This window comes from Archocentrus centrarchus, chromosome 14 (assembly GCF_007364275.1).
Source record: "Archocentrus centrarchus isolate MPI-CPG fArcCen1 chromosome 14, fArcCen1, whole genome shotgun sequence".
In the NCBI taxonomy this organism is placed as follows: domain Eukaryota; kingdom Metazoa; phylum Chordata; class Actinopteri; order Cichliformes; family Cichlidae; genus Archocentrus; species Archocentrus centrarchus.
Window position 1 is genome coordinate 26,422,211 of NC_044359.1, and position 21,724 is coordinate 26,443,934.

General features: G+C 42.0%; 1 protein-coding gene across 2 annotated transcripts; it reads right to left on the reverse strand.

Annotated features, from left to right (window-relative positions):
* Window positions 1-1,664: 1,664 nt before the first annotated feature.
* Window positions 1,665-20,268, reverse strand: ssh2b (slingshot protein phosphatase 2b). Of its 2 annotated transcripts, XM_030746774.1 has the most exons (15): window positions 20,031-20,268; window positions 16,424-16,467; window positions 7,689-7,801; window positions 7,523-7,587; window positions 7,316-7,437; window positions 7,163-7,228; window positions 6,978-7,043; window positions 6,677-6,871; window positions 6,427-6,520; window positions 6,135-6,263; window positions 5,823-5,869; window positions 5,470-5,616; window positions 5,128-5,328; window positions 3,653-4,685; window positions 1,665-3,286 (listed from the first exon to the last, which is right to left on the reverse strand). In XM_030746774.1, exons 1-15 carry the CDS (start codon window positions 20,091-20,093, stop codon window positions 1,979-1,981), a joined length of 3,693 nt encoding a protein of 1,230 aa, XP_030602634.1. In that variant the 5' UTR covers window positions 20,094-20,268; the 3' UTR covers window positions 1,665-1,978. The 2 variants fall into 2 exon arrangements, with proteins under 2 accessions (XP_030602634.1, XP_030602633.1); XM_030746773.1 differs by lacking the exons at window positions 16,424-16,467; window positions 20,031-20,268 and adding an exon at window positions 9,827-10,027.
* Window positions 20,269-21,724: the final 1,456 nt, after the last annotated feature.

A 21,724-nucleotide genomic window follows, 5' to 3' on the forward strand; every position in this document is an offset into this window, starting at 1 on the left:
ACTGAGATTTTCCCACACAGGGTTTGCAGTGAGCAGCAGTTCTGTGCAAAAATGCCTTGCTGATGTTAGAGAATGGCCAGGCTGCTTCAAGCCGTTAAGACAGCACTCGTTACAACCAAGGTATGCAGAAGACCATCGCTGATGACACGCTGAACCTTGAAACAGATGGGCTACAGCAGCAGACCACACGAGGTGCCATTCTTGTCACTTAAAACAGGAAACTGAGGGTAAATTTCACAGACTCACCTAAACTGGACAATAATAGATTGAAAAAATGTTGCCTGGTCTGATAAGTCTTGATTTCTGCTGCAACATTCAGGGTCAGGATTATGTGTAAGCAGCATGGAAGGATGAGTCCATCCTGCGTTGCATCAACGACTCAGGCTGCTGGCGATGGTGTGGCACACTTTGGACCCCTTAGTACCAACAGAGCATTGTATAAAGAGCACATGTTCACTGCTGTGGGAAAGAATCACATTAAGCCCAACTCTTACTTTCCATTTTTAATGGTCACAGTTGAAGCACGTGATATAAAATAATATTTACACAAACAATACACACATACCCAACATTTCCTACTACATAAGCATGCTCCCCCAAAGTAGAAAAACACTTAAAAAAAAAAAAAGCCACATTTAAAATTAAAAAGGGAGTAAAGTGCATGTATGACACACGTCTCTGTACAGACATTTCTGATAAGACTGCAGAGAAGCTTCACTTGCCAGTCACAGGCACGCTCCTAAAGTCTACAAAAAACCTAAAGATCAATTAAAATAAAAGGTGCACACACACACACACACACACACTGTAAAGTTGTGCTACACAGTCTCACTCACACAGACACAAACTAGGTTTAAAAAAAAAAAAAAAAAAAAAAAAAGAGATCCTAAAATATCAACATTCACAATATACACCTTTACATCCCAAAGAGAACATAGCAGAAAACTCACAAATACACTCTGCCTCTAAAGCCCAACACCTGACCTACTCTCTCACACAGTTAAACATAAAAAACAACAGCAAAAAAAAAACAAAAAACTCTAGTTTGAGTGGCATCAGAACTGTGAGGAGAGAATTACTGAGTGATGAAGTCAAATGTGTTTCTGATTGAGAAGTACATTCCAGGGACCTGGAGCCGGATGTTTGTGCAGGTCAGATTTGGTTGACTTACTGAGGTATTGTGTAGTTAAACAAACAAAAAAAACAAACAAAAAGCCTCTTCCCTTTTTCCTTATGCACAAATAAACTGGTGAAAACCTCTGTACACACCTTGTTCTGAAGGAAAACCCTAACCTGTAATATCAGAGGTTCAGAACTGACTTTCACTGGAATCTTTTTGTCGAGACAAAGTGTCTCTGTCAGATGAAGTTTATCTTTAGGACCAAATCAGCCAGTTTGACGAGTCGGTGTGATTTTTTTTTTTTTACCTGTACCAGTTTTCCAACAAAGTTGCAGTTCTCTCCAGCATAAATGGCACATATTTATGAAGACACACTAAAACAGAGGCTACATTTCACCTAACATCACATTTGACTTTTCAATCAACCAACAACCATAAATATCAAGCTGATAAAGGAGAAACCAGCAACAATGTGATGAGTGAGTGTGTGCATGCTCAGGCGTATTAACATTTCAAACATGTTAACCAGGTTTATCTGGATAACTTTTTTTTTTTTTTTTTTTTTTCCTTTTTTTTTTTGCTGCTTTTTAAAGTTACTTCTTCTCAGTGTTCCTTTCAATTTCATTTAACTGGGACTCTCGCAGCCTCGTCACCTTTCCCGTGCTGAGGCCGGTTTCACATATCACAGATTTTTACAGAGGCTTGGAGGGAAAAAGAAACTACCAAACACATCCATTAAGGCAAGAGGCATCGGCTCGTGTTGCCGAATAAATCCAAAATATGCACTTGATTTTCATTTCGAGCATTATCGCTCTCTTTCTCTCATGCACACATACACAGACACACACCTGATGAGGGTTACATGGTGTGGTAAAGGGTGCTAACAGTTCTCTTCTCAAGCCGTCTCAGGGGGTGAGTCCTTCCATATTGCGTCCTTGCTGTCAGAAGGGTTGGCCCAGGCGAGTGCAGAGATTCTTGGCCAGAGTTTAAGGGTTTTCCTCTCGGAGGATTCTGATTTGATGGTACAGACACTCCTGAGGAGGTTTCTCCAGCTTTAGGAAGCCTCTCAGAAGTTACCTCAAGGATAGCTGACTGCTGGCTAGCTGAGGAAGGAGAGTTGTGGACTCGCTGTTTCTTGGATTCGTCACTGGCTGCGTGGACCGGGTGTTGTGTCGAGGGTGAAGCTACAGTGGAGCGGCTAAGCTCCCAGTCATTCAAGTCATTGGCGAGCAGCTCCAAACAGCCCAGTTTAGCCAGAGAGGCTGAGCGCTTCATCAGGCTTGGCGGGGTCAGCCCTGCCTGACGAATCCTTGCCTCCACCTCTCGAACCCTCTTCTGGATACTGCTACCTCGCTTCTGCACCTGACCCACACAATTGGCTTTAGACTTTCCAGCCATGCTCACCTGCTGCAGGAAGGCACTCAGCTCACACAAAGTCTCCCACGTCTCACTCATGAAAATGTCACTGTGGGGTCCCTCTGTAGGACAGTCCCAGTCTGTGCCTGATTCGAGCTTGGTCACACCCTCCAGACATAGGAAGTTCACAGAGGCAAAGGGAGAATGGGGAGATTGGTGGAATGTAGAAGAGGTAGAGAGCAATCTAGTATCAGCAGGCCGGAGTTTGTGTCCTTTTGTGCTTTTTTCATTATTCCCAAAGGACCCCACTGCAGCTACATGAGCATGCTGGTTTTCAGCTGGTCCAGACTCCCCATCTTCCTTTTCCTGCTCTTTGAGCACCGTGCGAACTGCAGACACCTGTGAGCAAACTGATGCATCCTGGGAAGTAGACAATGTTGAAGAATGGCTGCTGAGTGGACGCCGGTGAGAGTTGGAGGTACTGCCAGAGAGAGCAGGTGGTGAAGAGGAGAGTGGTGAAGTCTCATGCTCCTGTTTCATTCTTTTCTCCAGCTGTTGTGTAACACGCCGCACCGACCCTCGGGTCCAGTCACTATACAGACAAGCAGGGGCCTCCTCTTCCTCCTCGTCCTCTTTCAGTTCTGTTTTTACATCTCCGGGCTCTTTGTGTGACAAAACATCTCTGTCTTCCATTTCCTGCCTCAGCGTCCTCACTTCCTGGTCCTGGGGACCTTGAGGTTCAGTTTGGCTAAGAGAGCCAAGAGGTGAAGTCTCTTTGGCCTTCAGACCTGTGACCTGCACAGGCATTTCCTATAAAAAAACAAAAAAAAACAAACAGATATAAAAGATAATGAAATTAAATGCACAATGAAATTGTTGCCTTAACCACAAAACATTCAAGTCAAACTGATTTGCAGCAGATGTGCCACCAGGTGGCGCACCATAGCTCAGGAACCTAAAAGCATACTAAAATAATCTGCTGTGGGTTCAATACTATTCCAAATATCTTAAAAAAAGCTGTGTGCAGTGTCTACACTGCACACAGCCAACCTGAGCCCACTGAGCCCACTGAGCCCACTGTCAGGGCATGAGTGGAGACTACAGTACTGTATATGTGACCCAAATCTAGAAATAAGTCTTGAGTTGTCTGGGAAAGTTTGTACAAGCAGTGTTTACCTCTCTTTTCTCCTCATCATTGCCCTCACTGGTGGAGTCCTCCTGCAGTGGTGGCTGGTTTTCTTTGCCACAACTCTTCAGCTGGTGCAACTGCTGCGCTGCAGTACACTGAGTTTTCCCATCTTGACTCATCCCCTTAAACTTTTCCCTGGCACTGAAAAAGTTAATGTGGTCTGCACTGTGGCCGAACACCAAGACATTTTCATGTGGAATGGCACTAGGATAAGTGATAAAATCATTGGTGGAGGGAGGACTGGTTGCCAAATTGTTCAAAGATGAGCCATGTGTCTGTTGGTCACAGTCTGGTTTTTTGACAAGCACTGGGGTAGAGAGAGCGTCAGGTCCAGCCTGTTTTGTGCTTGGGGTTTGTGTTGCGATGGGCTCAGGCACTGACACAAGCACTGGTTTTCCAACAGGTGGAGAGCAGGACAACACCTGTGGCTTTATAACTCCATCGGCTGGATCTGGAGATGGACCAGGAGAGTGGGGGAGGTGGTGAAGGGAGGGAGGTGGATGAGGCTGGCCCACCAAAACACTTTGTGCAACAGTAACCATATCGGTCTTTGGAGGCTCAGGCACCACAGTGGCGGCCCTTGGCTGAGAGAGAGGAGGTAATGTGGGCCGATTCCCAGAGTCATCTAAGCCATTGGAGAGCAGAGGAGCTAACAGAGACACAGAACCAGCTGTGGAGTCAGAACAAGGGCGGCCCTGCCGGCTGCTCCGAGCTAAAGCAGAACGAGAAGCTTCAGCATGGCCTGATGTAGCTGCCACACCCTTAAAGGAAGAAGAGCTAAGCTGATTGGAATGGATGCCCGTGTCCGGTTGGCTAGTGGAGTGTGTTGCTTTGCTGCTAGATGATCCCAGTGATTCCAGCAGTTCTTTCACAGAGGGACCAGATATGCTGCTGGCTTGGTTGTGGGGATCTGAGCGGCCCAGGTTGTGGGGCTGGGCATAAGATTTGGAAAGTGGCTCATGGTGTTCAGACAGATCACTATCGGAGTGAGAGCGCCACAGTTTGTTGTGCCTCTGCTTGCTGTGGAAGAAAGGGAACATGAACAATAACTTAGTTATGGTATTTCCATGTCAGTTCTATCAATATTATGCAAAAATTCTCAGAAATAATGAGTTATTTGGACTCATTCATAAATTTTGATAATAAATAAATAATTAAACCAAAATATGATGGTAATTTCTCATAAGAGGCTAAAGTTATTAATTCTTCCATCATATGTTCTACTAAATTATGAGAAAATACTAAACCCTTTTTCCCAGTTTGGTGTACACATCCACAATTTGTGAATAAAAACTACTTGATTTTGCAAATTAAAAGGCATATTCTTTAGCAGCAGGTTAAAGTCATTTAGCTGTATTTGCCTGTTTCGTCTTCATCCCAAAGTACTTTTTTCCCCCTATCATAGAGTGCATGGGGTGTTGAAACCAAGCTAAGCCTATAAAATATACATCTGTGTGTGTACCTGGCCATGAGTATTCCCTGATACTCTTCCAGCTGTCTCATAAAAGAGGGGTTGGGTTTGGTAATAGTTCGACGCTCCTTGACGTAATCAAAGGCTTTTTTCAAATCCCAGCCGTACTCCTTCATGGCATATGCAATCACTGTGGCTGCAGACCGACTGATGCCCATTTTACAGTGCACCAGGCACTTAGACCCAGATTTCCTGGTGCAGATATAAAGAATTGAGTATACATGAGATATTATCATTGTCAAAAGAAATCAAAAATCTCTTAAATCTGTCCTACAAAGATGAGCAGATCAGAGAAAAAAAAAAAAAAGAGAAGATGAAGTATCTCAAACTTACTTGGCTCTAGATATAAACTTGTAGGTGTCATTCCAATAGGCCAGCAGGTCAGTGGCCTCCTCGTCATACACACGAATGTTGTGGTACTCAAACACCCCGGGAAAGAAATTATCAATCTCCCTTGTTACATTCAGGATGTAATGAACTCTGAGTGACAGAGAGACATGAATGAGAGGAAGATGAGACACAGATGAGAGAGGGGGGTGTATTCTCAGTTGTTAAACTGAACCTGTTGATATAACAGGCTGAAGAAAATTTTAACATTTAATTTCATTGTAATAAAGCAGTTTTAGGTTCTTATTCAGAACAGTTTTTACTGTGAAGTCAGTTTTGTTTTTTTTCTCCATCCTTACCCACTCTTCTGTAACTCCTCCAGATTGGATGCATTCCACTCAGATCCCTGCAGGAAACAAAAGCAATCCTCAGACTTGTTCAGAGCCTTCCACTAAGCTTTTCATAATGCTGAAACCCAGTAGCAAGACATGCACGACATACAGTGAGTATTACAAACCAAACAACAGCAAAGTACCTTAAAATTGAGCAGAACTTAAAATTACATGAGTATCTCATACTTTGTGAGAATAAGGCCTGGTGTACAACAGTGTACGAACACTTTATAATCTTTGCTGCCAAAAGCACCAGAGGTGTTTCAGAGGTCAACCTACCAAGAAGACATGATCAAAGATCTCTGTAGGACTGTCCATCTGGCCCAGAATGATAATCATCTCATTGTCTATGAACTCCTTGAACTCTCGCAGGTTGCATGTCATGTGCATTTCCAGCTCTGTTCGGATCTACAGAACGCATCCAGGAAGGGCACAGACACATGCAGGCAAAATGCAAAGTTATAGACTTAAAAAGAAGCATGACATTTTTCAAACATTTCCTCTTTAGGAGACTCAATTTGAAAGCCGAAAACTGCATCGGTCTTTAAAACGCAGCATCTAAAGCACTCACCTCTTTACAGGTTACATTCTCAAGATCTTTCTGTGTCATGATTTCTCGCAAACTGGCTTTGATCTGACGTTCAGTCAGCTCCCTTTCTGTAGGTCTGCAGAAACATTATGACATTGGAAGAACATATGAAAAAAGTTCATATCCATAAATCTGCTGTCTTTCATATGAAGGATATATCTGACCAACTTTTAAAATTACAGGGAGAAGAGAAAAAAAGTTAGAAACATCTCAGCATCACATGGCTACTTACACGTCGGAGAAGAGCACGGGAGAGTCAGCACGGTGTGACTGCACATCCTGCATGGCGTTCCACTCATTGATGCGGGCCTGGTCGGAGGAGACCCGGCTCTGATAGTAGCTGACCCAGGTGAGGAACAAGCTTCCTGGGAAGTAGTTGTGACAACGAGCCACCTCGCAGGCTTTATGGAGTGACTGGAGGGCTGACCTGTGAGGAGAAAATGACTTTCAAATAAATGGCAAAGAATAGAAAACAGCAAACAATAAAAATATCCACCAGTGTTAAGCTGTACAAATTAAGCAGTATGACTCACCACATGGCCTGCACAGAAACGGGCTTGAATACATGCACCCTGTTATCAGTTGATACACTGAAACCCCTGTGAGCAGGAACAGAGGAAGCACAGTGGAGAGATTTTTGTTAAAAAAAAAAAAAAATCTTAGCTAACTGATGTTTAATGTGTCCTCTGTAGTTAAAGCATGTTGAAATATTCCTTACCCATCTCCATCTAGATGTATTAAGGTGTCGCTCCACAGGGGCAAAACCAGCCCTACAGAACACGAGCTGAGTGGGGAAAACAGTTTTCATGTTACGACTTTAAACAGAGCATCGAGACTGGTTGGTATCTATAAGATGGTGTGTCAATCTCACCCGTCTACTGGACTAAAATCCATTCCTAGCACCACGCTCTCCTCTGTGTCCTGACGACCATTGGTTGAGACCACCACCATGTAGCGGGTGACCTGAGCATGGGCGCTCTCCAATCGAACCGCCTAGAGAAGAAAAAACACAGTTTAGGGCTTGACAGCTAAATAAAAAGTGTGAGGCTGAATTTCATTTGCGTTTGTGTGTACCCACCAGTTTGATGTTGTCCTCTGGTCTGAGGAGAGTAAACATGGTTTGTAGATGTTGCTGGATGTCTCCTGGTAAGATGAGAGCAATGCATACACGACGTGAGATTAACAAAAGTGCAGCTGATACAGTTAAACAGTCAGTGGTTCTTGAGGAGGACCTTTCGCCTCACCTGCATGTTTACTGCGCAGCTGTGAGAAACGGGAGGCAGAGGAAGGAGAGGAGCCATTTCCTCGAGGTAAGAAGAGAGCAGCTCCTTTAACGGTCAGGAAACTTTCACTGATGCTGCACAGAGACAGAGAAAAGATTGAACACTGAATGATTTCCACCCACACGTCTCTCATAAAAGCCATCCTGGGAAGGCTTTACAGCCTTAACTGACTTTTTATTAAGTTTCTCCACAGTCCACTGACAGGAAGACAAACAGCACGTTTGTTTTTCAGACATGTTTCCAGGTAAAAATCCTTGTGTGCAGATTCTCAAAAAAAAAAAAATGATGATTTTGTGCTCCTCTCTCTCTTATGCAATAGTAAACTCACTACCTTTTGGTTTTGGACTGTTGGACAGGCACTTCAAGCAACAGAAAGTCATCACTTTGCGTGATGAAAGCTTGTGATGAGCATTTTTCATAGTTTTATGAGAATTAACTGTATATGAACTGAATTGCACAGTTGCTGATGGTGGCTTTTTGTTCCCCACAGCTCTAAAAACTAAAAAAGCAGAATATTGAGTATGAGTGATCTCACTGTGAATGCAAATTTGTTATTTAGTGTAATGCTCATCTCCTCCCAAACAATATAACAACGCAGAGATTTCTGAGTCCTTAGATGAAGCTCAAGACGCCTGACTGTAGCAGAAACCAGAGTGCATGTGGTTTTAACTGAACTGGTAATGTTTATTAAACGACAGATTCACAACAGACAAAATGTTCTAAGCTACAAAGACTTAAAGGTTCATTGTTAAATAAATTTAACATTCTTTTCTTTCTAAAACAAGGCAACTGCAGTTTCAGTAACTAATGGCAAACTGAACAGCTAGCTGGAATTCACAGTCCCAGCTAAGCTTTTTGTTGGTCTGAACAATAGACTTATGTAATGGACTTAAGATACAGTATCTGACGCACTGACATTGTTATTACACGCAGAGTTTCTGTCCCTAGGACTGATCATCAAAGACAAAGTATCATTGTCTTTTGTGATGATGAGTCAAAGCAAAATGAACACTAACACCAACGATTGCTGACTAATTTGTCACTCCATCTGTGCAGCAAAGATAAATATAGGCTTTAGCTAAAGAAAGACTGTCAAAGACAGGAAGTCATGCTGTCTGCTATGATGATAAGGCAAAGGTGGATAAACCTGCAATGGACAACACATTACTAAAGTGACAATTAAGGCAAAATAAGTAAGCTTTATGCAAGTTTCCAAGTTAGAAAAATGGATGTTAGCAAAGTGACATCCACACTGACTTCCTCACACCCATTTTCCTTCATGATATGCTACAATTTGTACTATACAAACAGAATATTGGATAAAGATTTGAGCAAGCATATTGTATCCTACTTGGGGGAAAAAAAAAGTCATTCCCAAGACTACTGAAAGGATGAGCATCATCAAGGATGTGAAGCATTGGAAACAGTGAAAATGCTGACAAATAACTGGGCGCGCTGGATTGCATCCCAATATGAAAAGAGAAGGCAGAAGCTGACAGCTGGGCTTGCATGCAGACTCACACCAGCAAACACCAGACAGATGTTTTATACAAGTGTAAATGATGTGTATGTGCAAATTATATCTTGACATTGGTTAATCAAAAGACACACATTTCCAATTTAATGCAAGTGTCGTTTGCATGGTTTGCACAATGAAGACAGTTTGCTGACAAAATAATCACATCCCCCGATTCTGCTGAAGGTACATCGTGTGCCTTGCTCTACTGTGCCCCCTCAGGGTGCATTTAATGAACAGATAAAAGGTGGGTGGAGAGGAGTGCATCTGAGCAGATGAGTAAAGCATCTGGCAGATATTTCAAAGGAAGCTTAAGGAAGGAAACCTGTTCCTGCAGCCACTCAGCCTGCTGCTGTGCTGTCATATCTTTTTATAAAGTCACCACGAGAAAGCCACATGCCCATAGGAGCACAGTAACTATACTGAAGTTTGGAGGGGATAAAAACATGCCTGAGTTAGGGATCTTACTAATGAGGTTGCAAGAACACACGTGCCCCCAACATGACACTGCAGGTAATAAAAAGATGAATTATTATTATCGTTACTATATGCAAAGAGCGCACAGTGCAACCAGGAAACTTACAGCTGATAAATTTCCACCTGAGAGATCACGGAGTTCTCGGTGAAATACGGTCTGATCTTCGCCCCGCAGCAAGCGCAGAAGCAGCCGGCCGACGAGCTCCGCGGGGCGGTCACAACGCCGGGAGGCATCGCTGCTCCGGGAGTGCGGGCAGAAGCGCACTGTAGTTAGCGACGGTCGCCGACGTGGGGATGAGCTGGTCACTGAGCGCTGCCCGAGGAGATGTGAAAACGCAGAAGCTCTACTCTAAGATCGGACGCGACTTTTGATCGAACATTTGAAAATATATACATACATATATATATACACATCAGTCAATACGATATAAACCGCAAGATTTAATAGAGCGCAGTAATCTAATATTATAAAGCCACAAAACACTGACACACTTAAGACATCCTGTGACAGAGCAGGTGCCTCCTAACATGTGATCCATGCTCTGCTGGTTGATGTGTCTGCAGCAGGCTGCGGTAAATCCTGCCGCTGAGGGGGAGGAGACACACGCGGTCCAATCCGTGAGAACAGCAGTCTGAGGAGGACTGTGAGGGATTACTGGAGATGTGGTGAAAGTGTGTAAGAAAAACAGTCCCAAGTACACGAATAGAACTGCCTTACTGTCACAATGGCAGTCAGTGTTATTTAGCCAGTTTCCAACACCCTCAAGACATCACTGTGGGTCACCTAAAAAAAGGTTTTCAAGTAACATGAAGAAGGAAGCGGCTGCTTTAAAATGATGTCCCTCAGCTGCATGTGCAAAAATGATAAAGATCAGAATAACAAATAATGCCAACTTCCAGCTTGCACAACATGACCCATTTCTGCAAATCATTGCTAAATGGCCCATATTATTTCCAGGACATTAGAGCTGATTTACTTGACTATGACTGATTGTTTTTATATGGTTTTGAACTGCTCACCTTTGTACAGAAGATGATGGCACACAAAGATGAACGATGCTACATTTAGACTTTGAATAATTAAAAAAATAAGAGACTTTTTGGCAGCTATTTATGAGCACCTAAGCAACACATCACCATTTTCTCCACAATAACGTGGATCAGGAAGTGGTTTCCTGTTCATAGTCTAGTACAGTCTTTGACAGTAAAACAATTTTCTGTCTTCTTAAGATAACAAAAGCATCACAAACCCTCCAATATTTCCTGATTATCCATTAATTACTTCTAGGGACACACCTATACGTTCACCGCATATATGCATCTATGGATACGAGTAAATAATATGAAATTTACAGGTAACAATGAGCAATGATTATCTTGTAGGTCGCATCAGTTTTGGTTTTGGTGTGAGAAAGAGCAGAAAGCCCTTAAAACAGGTAGATATAACTGTTATTTTAGACATGGCAATTTCACAATCAGTACACCCTGAGTCACTTCCCATAACCGTGTCCAAAGGGACAACCTGACACCAAATGTGTATCAAGCAACAGCAAAACAACATAACAACGGAAAGAATATTGAGAAACCTGAAAGGAGATTTCAGACAGCCTGTGACCTAAGGAGAAACCTGACCTTAGACTTGGTTGTGCTGGTTGTTGATCCCTTGTGGTTTCAATTACAAACTAAGGGTAACTATCTGGCCACCACCTGACTACCAGTTTATATCCCAGGATAAACAACAACTGCAGTGTGGTGTTTTTCCTCTTAGGTCGATCTGTGTCTCTGACCCAGCAGAGGCAGTTGATGAACTGGAGTGATCAGCTCAGTGAAGTTACAAATGTATACTTCCCCTGAGAGACATTTACAAGAGAAGAGTGTTTATTTATTATCCTGCTGAGTCACATGTGGTTTAACATATCAAAGCAATAAAGTGTGTAACTATCAAGCATTAAGTAGATAAAGAATAAACAGATATATAAAGCAGAAGTAGGGATGGGAAGTTGCAGCATTTCAAACTTGTCTGGTCTACCCAAATCTTTTTAATTCATTTTAATTAAACTGCAAGCCCATCAAATTTTTCTATCATTGCTGGCAGTGTGTTGTTCTGACAGTTGCACACTGACGATGTGAAACACCGGAGCGCTGGCACACCTGAGTCACATGTGAGCCCTTTTTTTCAGTCCTGTGATCAGACTCAGAGATAATGAAGCAGTTGTGGTTATGCTGAATATCTCAAAGAGGGAACTGAAAAAGAATCAGAGCAATAAGCAGAACAGATAATGGTAGTAGTATCTAAAAACTTATGAGTATCAGTTCCTAAGCAGAGGCAGACAAATGTTACACCAATGAGGTTTAAACAATCACAAGGAGACCGTCCTCACTAACTAACTACGGCTTCCTCTGACAGCCACTTTTCCACCCTCCCACCACATGCTGCCTCTCTTGTCGTGAGGTTGCTTTCTCCTTCTCTGGCCTCTCACATCGACCCCTTCAAAATCACTTCCATCTCCCTCCTTACTTTAACTGGTGTTAGCGATTAAGGAAATATCCACGGTATCTTCTGTAAGAGTGCTGCAGGCATAGCTAAGAATAGTCATGAGGCTATTCATTCCTGCCTTTGGGATTTATAGACTCTCAGCAACCCACATGTTTATGTGTGAGATGTTGAACCCATCTCTCAAGTTCCACCTGGTTATTCTCCCCCGTTGACTGCTGAAACTCACACCATCCAATAGCAGGCAGCGAATGCCAGCATGCGGTTTTTACATGTAGACACCAGACACTCCTCTGCTGCCCTTATGTTTCCACACATACAAACACACAGTCACCTTAGTGATCACTTCACACAGTGTATATATTAGCACAGCCAGGACTTTACAGTATTTATCTGAAGCACACACATACTATCAAACATCTGTGATGATTAGCTGCATGTATTACATACTGAATTATAAACACAAAGAATAAAAATGTACTGTTTGTGTGTGTGTGTGTGTGTGTGTGTGGGGGGGTGTTTCGTCTTAGAGCCACACAAATGTAAGCGTAGCATGAATGGAAACGAGTCCCATTCAGAGCATATAATCCTTTGTTCCACTTTTCTCCTCTTTTGACTGCAGAACTATGAGATTATAAGAGATCAGAAATATTCTAGTCATAATAAATAACCTTTTTCTCCTTCTAATTTCCCTTCTGCATGCTCTGCCAGTGATGTTGCTGCTTTTAGCTGATGTCACTGGCTTGCTGATGTCACTGGCTTTAATCAGCAGCACTGCAGTGGGGCTTGCTTACGTAGCCAGGCATGCTGCCTCACTGAAGTCTTATTCCAGTCTGAATGAGTGTCACTACCTGTGTCAGAGATGCACAGCAGGCACGGACGTCAGCAGTGGGGGGGGGGGGGGGGGGGGGGGGGGGACAAACTCCTTCTGAGACTTTAAGAAAACGAATTCAGTGGACAGGCTCACCTTTAGTGAGTGGCTGCTCGGATGTGAATATGTAACGCTGCAGGTTGAACTTAAAGAAACAGTAAAATGAAAAACACATACACAGTCTCAGGAATTGATTTATTGCTTGCTATATGCTACATGTGTGTTAATTCCTGTACACCAGGAAATCTGACTTTTCTATAAGACTCAGCTTGAACTCATTTACAGCTAAATAGATTTATACACTCAAATGTAATGTAAGGTGTCTAGAGAACCATAGCAATACATAAAACCATACTTTACTAGTGAGCAGCATTAAAGGAGGCATAAATTTCAATTTCAGCTGATAAAAACAGTGTTTACATTTCCGAAGAATGTAATGCATTTACAGTATTTAAGCCTCATCCTCCACTTCCTGAGCTGTGGATGAGGGAGGAGTAGACAGCTGAGAAAAAAAACAAACCAACAAAAAAAAAAAACCCTGTCTCTCCACAGCACCATAGTGAGTATATTCAATAATCTAGCTTTTGATATCAACCAATCTTGTAATTCAACCCTCCCCTACTGTCTTTTTCCCTCAGAAGTGTATCAAAGTACACGAGCTCATCTTTTGTTTCAGATCCAGTCTCAGTTCTGTAGTGATTTTCAAAAAGACGAGTCTTCATTACAGCGATCTTTGCCCAAACTAACAATCATAACTGAACAAGCTTATTCTTACACATTATGCCCTTTCTCATGACCTCTCTGGGGTACATCACATACTGTGTATTTATGCAGTTGACTGAAGGCTTTCACTAAGTCCAATGTATGAAATCAGAGACTGTGGAATTTATTAGTTTAAAATTAAATTTGTGACAGAGACAGGTGACAATTTAATTGAACACGATACAAAAGAAGAACTCATCATTGTTGTGTATACTGTATACAGCTGCACACTAATGCCTTCACTCAACTTCTAATGTAGGCTCTATTCAGAGTCCTTTGACCCAGAAATGAATGCCGATTGCATCATTTCCCACTAAAGACCAAAGCCAGATGTTAGTGGGTGTCAGGTCTTTTTTAAGCTGGTAGAACAGGGTCAATTTAATCAGCTGATATTTGCCTGTCACAGATAAGCCATACTGTTGGATATATAAAAAAAAAATGTTTTACAAAAAACATTAACATGCTGACTGCTGTGAATATTTGGGCATCTGGCTGGACACTACACTCTTTTAAGACCTATGCGGAACACCGATCAAGAAAATCAAAGTCAAAAATTGGAATTTTATACAAAAATCCCGTTTGCCTTTCACTAGTCATATGATCATAGTATGAGCCACTACATCGTCAGCAATTGATTTTGCTGATATTATTTATATGCATGCTTCTACGTCCACCTTAAAGCCTCTTGAGTTTGTGTATCACAGTGCGCTGTGATTCATATTCTGTACTTACTCAGCGCTGTCTCTGACAAGCCCTCCTTATCTAACAGAAGACAGCAGCATGTATGATGTTTGTTTACAAGCCTCTACTGCAATGAATGCCTGCTTACTGCCGCTCTTTGATTCAATTTAAACACAGTACTTACAATGTCAGGCCACAGGATGTATTAATATTTGATGCACCTATTATTCACACTGAAATTGGAAAAACTGGATTTTAACACTTTGCTGCCTACTAATGGAACAAGCTACAGTACTGCATGTAAAAAAAAAATATTATCCAATAAACCAGTATTAGAAATTATTGAAATTTAAACTCTGCATTGGGCATCAGCTATAAAGCTGTAGAAAAAAAATTTGGCTTCTGCAAATTTAGTGACCTACAAGCCAGTGCAAATAATCTGACAAAGTGTATGTGTAAAGCTTAACCAAATGTACAGGTATTGGTTTTAACATCTAATAACAGCTCAGAGGACAAAAAAAAAAAAACTACTACATCAAATATATCATTGTTGCCCCAGACCATCAGTTATAACACTCATTAAACCCGTAATTAAAGCTGTAATCATCTGCTAATCTGAAAGTTGGTGGTTTTATCCCTGACTGCTCCTGTCTACATGCCAAAGTATCCTTGGGCAAGATACTGAACACTCTCGGATGCGTTCATCCGAGTGTGAATGTGTGTAAATCTTGGATCAAAAGGACTTAGATGTAGAAAATAAGTGCTTGTATGAATGTGTTTAAATGGGTGAATGAGGAATGTTGTATAAAGCACTTTGAGTGCTCAAGTAGAGTAGAAATTTGCTATATAAGAAGCAGTCCATTTGCCATTTATAATTAAAAAAAATTTAGAGGTTTGAGGTTGTTTTGAAGTTAAGACCAAGTACAGTTCCTTATTCAACTTCACCTTTATTAAAATGTGCTCCACTGAAAAACGTGCTGGCTTGTCAATACAAGCAACGTGCATCACAGGATTTCCACTGAAAATGTCACATTTATCAAATGTGTAAAGTATAAAAGAGAGAGAAGTGACTGAACAATTATATTCATTTAGGAACCAACTGAGAGTGACATTTGATCATGTACCTGTCTCTGTGTACACACACACACACACACAGATTTCACTCCCAGCTGCACAAATACAGACATCCCTCAGTTGGAAACTAAAGAGCTCCAGTGACCAAACAGACACAGAGACTTTGGGAGTGGCTAGCAATCTGCCCATGGATCAACACTGCAGTCCCCCTGACCCACATAGCCAGCTACTCACAGGGATGCTGCTGCCCTCTAATGGGCAGTCAGCAAGCCATTGTTTATTATCTCACTGAGTGCATGATTTCAGGACTTCATTAGTTATTAAAAGGTCAAAAAACCAAAGAAGAACTACAAGTGTTCAGTGGCAGAACAAATAAACACAACACCAGTGGAAAGAACTAGGCAGTTACTGGGGGACTCTAACCAGTTGCAAGTGTGGCTAAATGAAACAGGATGAACCAGATTTCCAACTCTGAAGCAATATGAGACAGCAGTGACTTGTGATGCCACAATAGTACAGGAGCCCTTTTTCAAGTGCAGAAAGGAAGTCCTGCAGCGTCAGACACATTTAATGATTAACCATTATCTGGCTCTTTGGGAAAAGCCTTTCTTCCTCCCTGTTTGTTTAGGTCAGGCCAGATCAGGTGAGAGCTCATGGGCAGCAACCTTTTAGGCCCTGTGTTCTTTTTTTGTTTGGTTGTTTTTGGGTTGGACTGGGAACACATTTCTGATCCAGAGAACCAAATTCTTGAGCTAAATCTCACACTGCAATGTTGAATCAAGATAAAAGATCTCATGCGTGTCTGAGTGTCAGTATCTTACCTCCTCGGCTGAGAGCGGCGGTCATCCTCCCCGCTACCCGACTCCTGTGGCGATTAAATAAGAAAAATATGTATGAGAATGAGGGACGTACAACAGTACATCACAAAGTCAGCATAAGGCTGCAGATGGAGATGCAAGCTAATCTGAATGCTGATAATTAATTTAAAACTATTTGCATCATGTATTTTTTGAAGGATAACACACTTGCCAATGTCACCAGTGTTTATCTTCTCTATATTAGGAAATAGATAATACTGTATACAATGAACTGCTAAAAGTAGCAGTAGGGCCAATGAAGACATTTCAACTTAGTGCAATTTTGCACAAAAGCAAAATTGTGGCTTTACAGTATTAGTTTCACGTTATGATGGTGTGCAAAACACTTCTAAAAAGCGTGCCATATTAAAAAAAAAAAAACTATAGGAAAGCCCATCTTTAAATGAGAGAGCACTTAACCATAACCAAGTTTGGTAAAAATCAAATGAGCTGCCAATTAATATACAAACAAAACGTGAATGAGAGTGGAAAGAAAATCCCACTGTCCTATTTTGGATAACAAAGACTGGCTTGCATATTTCCATATTCACACACACACACACACACGCACACACACACACACACACACACACACACAAGCATCCAGCTGAGCATTCAACACCGCCTGAACTGAGTGCTACAGAGAGACAGCGGAGAGAGGGAACAGAGTTCAGCTTTAACTCAATTTTACACACTCTCCAGGAAAATGACCTCAGTCTGTTTTTAAGGTGTGGCTGGACAGGGAATAACACAATCACACACACACACACACACACACGCACACACGCATGGAGACAAGAGGAAACAAAAAGAAGCATCTAAATGAGCAAACTGGAATATTTTGCTAACTGTGGAAGCTAAGGCTCAGTGGCAGATAAAAATAAAATACCTGTCACTTATCTCGTGATGCTCGTATTTATCTTGTTTACAGACTGTGTGAGCTTAAATAGCTTTAAATGGCATTACAACAACATTAACAGCTGTGCAAAAGGAAGAAGTGGATTAAAGGTTTATGAGAAAGGTTTAGAATTATAACTGGTCAGACTGGAGATGAGTGCTACTGACAAAAACCAGATCACAATATTACATCTGTTAGCACAGGGCTACTGCACGTTTTGTGCAGTGTCAGTGTGAGAAGGAAATGAGGAATTGGTAAGTTTGGTTCATGTTATCATTTACTACCAGGTCTTGTGACACTGCTGTGGATCCAGCTCCATGCAATAACTCCAGTGGGTGGTGCTCAGCTCCTTTAAGCCACAGTATTCAAAGCAGATTTCCAGTGTGGGCAATCAGAATTATATTTAAAATAGATCCACAATTAAAAAAAAAAAAAAAAAAAAAAAAAAAACACCTGACACTGGAACAAATATGTTGGTAAAGATTTCTGTACCAACAGATCCTTTATTGGTACAATTTCAAAAAAAAGAAACTACAGCTTTGTTGCACTGCTACATTACAAAGTCTATAATTACAACCTCGTTGGCTCTTAATGCTGGACATCTGAGGAAGTGGAAGGTCTTCTGGAAACAACAGTATTCAAATATTTGCTGTTGCACAGAAGAATATAATTATATTTAGTTAAATGACAAAGTTTAAAACTTTGGGGTTTGTTTTGATTGGAAAACACACAGATTTTGTATATTTTGCATATATATGAAAATTATGATCCCTGACCACCACCACCAAAGTTTATGGAAATATCAAGCCTAAACATGCAGTCTGGGCAGGGATCTGCATTTTCAGGCTGTGCTTACATGTTAGAGCCGAGATTATCACCGATACAAAACTATTTCTACACTAAAAAGAACGTGAAGTACCATATGTGTGCTCTCCCTGCCAACAGCCCCAGCAGATACATTCCACATAAGGTTTAAGTGAGTATGGAGGGAGGAAAGAACTAGAGACAGACACAGACACATCACATGACCAAAAAAACAAAAAGAAAACCCCCAAAACACAGGAAGCCAGACATGTCTGTGCAATCTGCTATAAAAGTATGCGTGTGGGTTACAATTTGAAAGCAAATTTCCACTACAAAATACGTCATACGCTTCACAACCCCTGCCCTCTTCACCTTCCTAAATCACACATATGGATATCCTCTATGCTTACTCTTGCAGCTCACACTGCTGCCCTGGTTCACCATCACTTCTCGAAAGACAGACACTTTCGCAGACAGACTCCTCGCAACTTGTTGCTCAATTGTAGAACTTAAAAATTCCTTCAGTGCTTAATCGTGGATGACAGTCATAACAAATGACCTAAAATGTACATGTACATAGCAGTACATTTATCACTGTGCTTACTCACAGAACCTGTTTTCTCTGAGCTGTAAGGACAGGGTCCCGTTCAAGGCACAACATACCTACAGATTTTTTGTGACTGCCACTGTTAGTGACAAACAGCTTGATTGCAGTTATGATTTGGGACACAGCTGGGGGTAGAAGAAACATTTTGATACACAGTTAATCTAATATTCTGCTGGGGTCCAACCAGCAAAGAAACAAGGGAAATTGTTTTCCCCCACTGTGCTCCATTTTGGGCTAGGAGCAATTTGATTTTTTTAAGCTAAGGCATGCTACTTCAATATCTAAATACACAATCATAGGTCCATAACCACATTGGAAAGTAAATTATAGGTCAACATTTTCACATAATCCAGTGACTGCTCTTCTCTGATATTGCTGCCAGTATAATACACACACACACATATAAGTGCGAAACAGATAACATTTGAATGGTAAACAGAGTGTGCTTGTAGATTACTTCCTCCCTCTGTTTCTGCCTGTCTGATGGGGTTCCCTGTTTCTGTAGAAACCAGACAAGCAAAGAGGGTAGCAACAGGAAAACCACCTGCTCGTCTGCTTTGCATGGGCACACTCCTGCCTTCAGTAAACACACACACACACACACACACACACACACACACACACAGGAAGAGAGAGGCAGACAGATAGAAAACAAGCAGTGAGACAGTCTGGGTACGTGACAGACACGTCCACAACCTCGTTTACATACCACGACCAGTATTGCAGGAATAAATGCCGGCATTCACGCGTGTCATCGGGCACTTACCAGGGCAAGTGCTTCACATATTTACATTTCTGAGGCTACAAACCATTAAATAACAAGACGTATAATGTGTTATCACACAGTCGATGAAAGTTTCTCTATTCCTGGATAATGTAGCTAACTGCCAGTTTGAACGTTTGGACTACCGGAAATGTATGTATAACGAGCATGTCAATAGTGGAGTACATAAAATAAAGGGTCTGCCATTTCCTCTCAGGTTAACCCTGTTGTTGTATTTACAGACGGCAATAACAGAACATTTTCAGGTTACCTCAGCAGCTAGTACCGACTCTAATACTGTAACTGAAAAATGATGGGTAGCTATATTCCACGCATGCGCAGCAGTACAAAGGCAAGGCACTAGGGTTGACAGTGAGCAGCCGACAAAAAGACAGCCAAAATGAATCCTCAGGTCGGCTTCTGTAGCGAGGAGATGTGAGTTTGGTGGAGGTGATGGAGGCGGTAGTAGAGGAGGGTTCAGGAAAAAAGCGGTTCTTACCGAAACGCAGGGGCTGGAGCTGGTGCTGGGGGTCGGTGAACGCTGCACGGTAACCAGCGCCATTCAGCGACCGGGAAGCGGACACCTGAGAGGAAGCGACCACGGAGACAAGAACATAACTGTCTTGAGAGGGCGAAAGCCCAGTTGAACCTGACTTCTCGATCCTCTCTCCTTTAACCCCCCCTCCCTCTCTTTCCCTGTGATCGTTTACTGTTTGACTACTCCCCGGCTGTTTCCTCTGTCGGCGCCACTTGCGCATGCGCAACTACCCTTAGCTTGTCGATTCTGATTAACCGTATGTGTGCTGGAGATAAACAAAGCGCCTGACTAGTGGCTGCAGAGAAAACGATCATTTATTTAAAAAGACGTGTAAATACATCATTAAGTACACTGCCTATAACAATTGCAAAAAAGGTCTAAGGCTAGAATAGAATAAAACCCTTTATTGTCATTGTAATTAAAATGCAAAGAGATTTGGAGTGCCACTCCAGCTTGATGCAACAGGGCTGAAGCTACATACCACCTGCTACGATTAAAAAAGGTTACATAAGCACACTATAAGACTGTTACTTAAAAAAGAAGTAAACATGCACACCATGAAGTACTCCACACAATACGATACACTGCTGGAGCCAACAGATTTCCAGTCTGCAGCTATTGCACAAGTAAAGTTTTCTGGCCTGAGAGTGAAGTATAATAACACAACATAAATAGCATATGAATTTTTTAAGAGTGTTATTGTGAGAGTGTATGTAAGTATACTGCGACTACACTTTGCATGTTGGTTGAGAGTGCAAATGCCCTTAGGGTAGAAAATGTTCATGAATTTGTTAAAGTTTTTAGTGACATTGTAGTGTCTGCCTGAGGGCAGGAGGTCAAGCAGGTGGTGGCCAGGGTGAGAGCAGTCTTTTAGTGTTTTGGGCTCTGGGAAAGTAGCGTGTGTATGCGCAATGTCCTCGAGATATGGCAGCAGATTATTTTTTGGGGCTGAGTTGATGACCTTCTGTTAAGCTTTCTTGTCAGCAGCTGAGCAGCCAGCATACCACACTGTGATCTAGCTGAGGAGAAATATCCCGACTTTTAGTCTGTAGTAGGCATCCTGATTGACCTTTAAAATGGATTGTACATTATTAGTAATTCAGCGTTACCATCCACAGGTTATAACTCTATAACGCTTTTCATAAAAAGAAATTGAAGCCTTTTGCAGCTATAACAGCTTCGACTCTTCTGGGAAGGTTTCCCACAAGGTTTAGGAGTGTTTTTATGGGAGTTTTTGACCATTCTTCCAGAAGTGCATTTGTGAGGTCAGACACTGATGTTGGGCTGAGGTCAAGACTCTGTACAGGCCAGTCAAGTTCGTGTTCCCACAAAGTTGGGAGCATGAAATTGTCCAAAATGTCTTGGTATGCTGCAGCATTCCTTTCACTAGAACTAGGGGGCTAAATCCAACCCCAACTATAATCCTCCCTCCAACAACCTTTACACTTGATGTAAGGCTTGGATGCAGCTACTTGGCCATGGAAACCCATTCCATGGAGCTCTCTATGCACTGTTCTTGAGCTAATCTGAAGGCCACATGAAGTTTGGAGGTCTGTAGCATTTGACCCCGCAGAACGTTGGATATGTCTACTAACAAGGAAATTTCAGGACTGGACTTGTTGCACAGGTGGCATCCATCACAGCACGATTCTGGA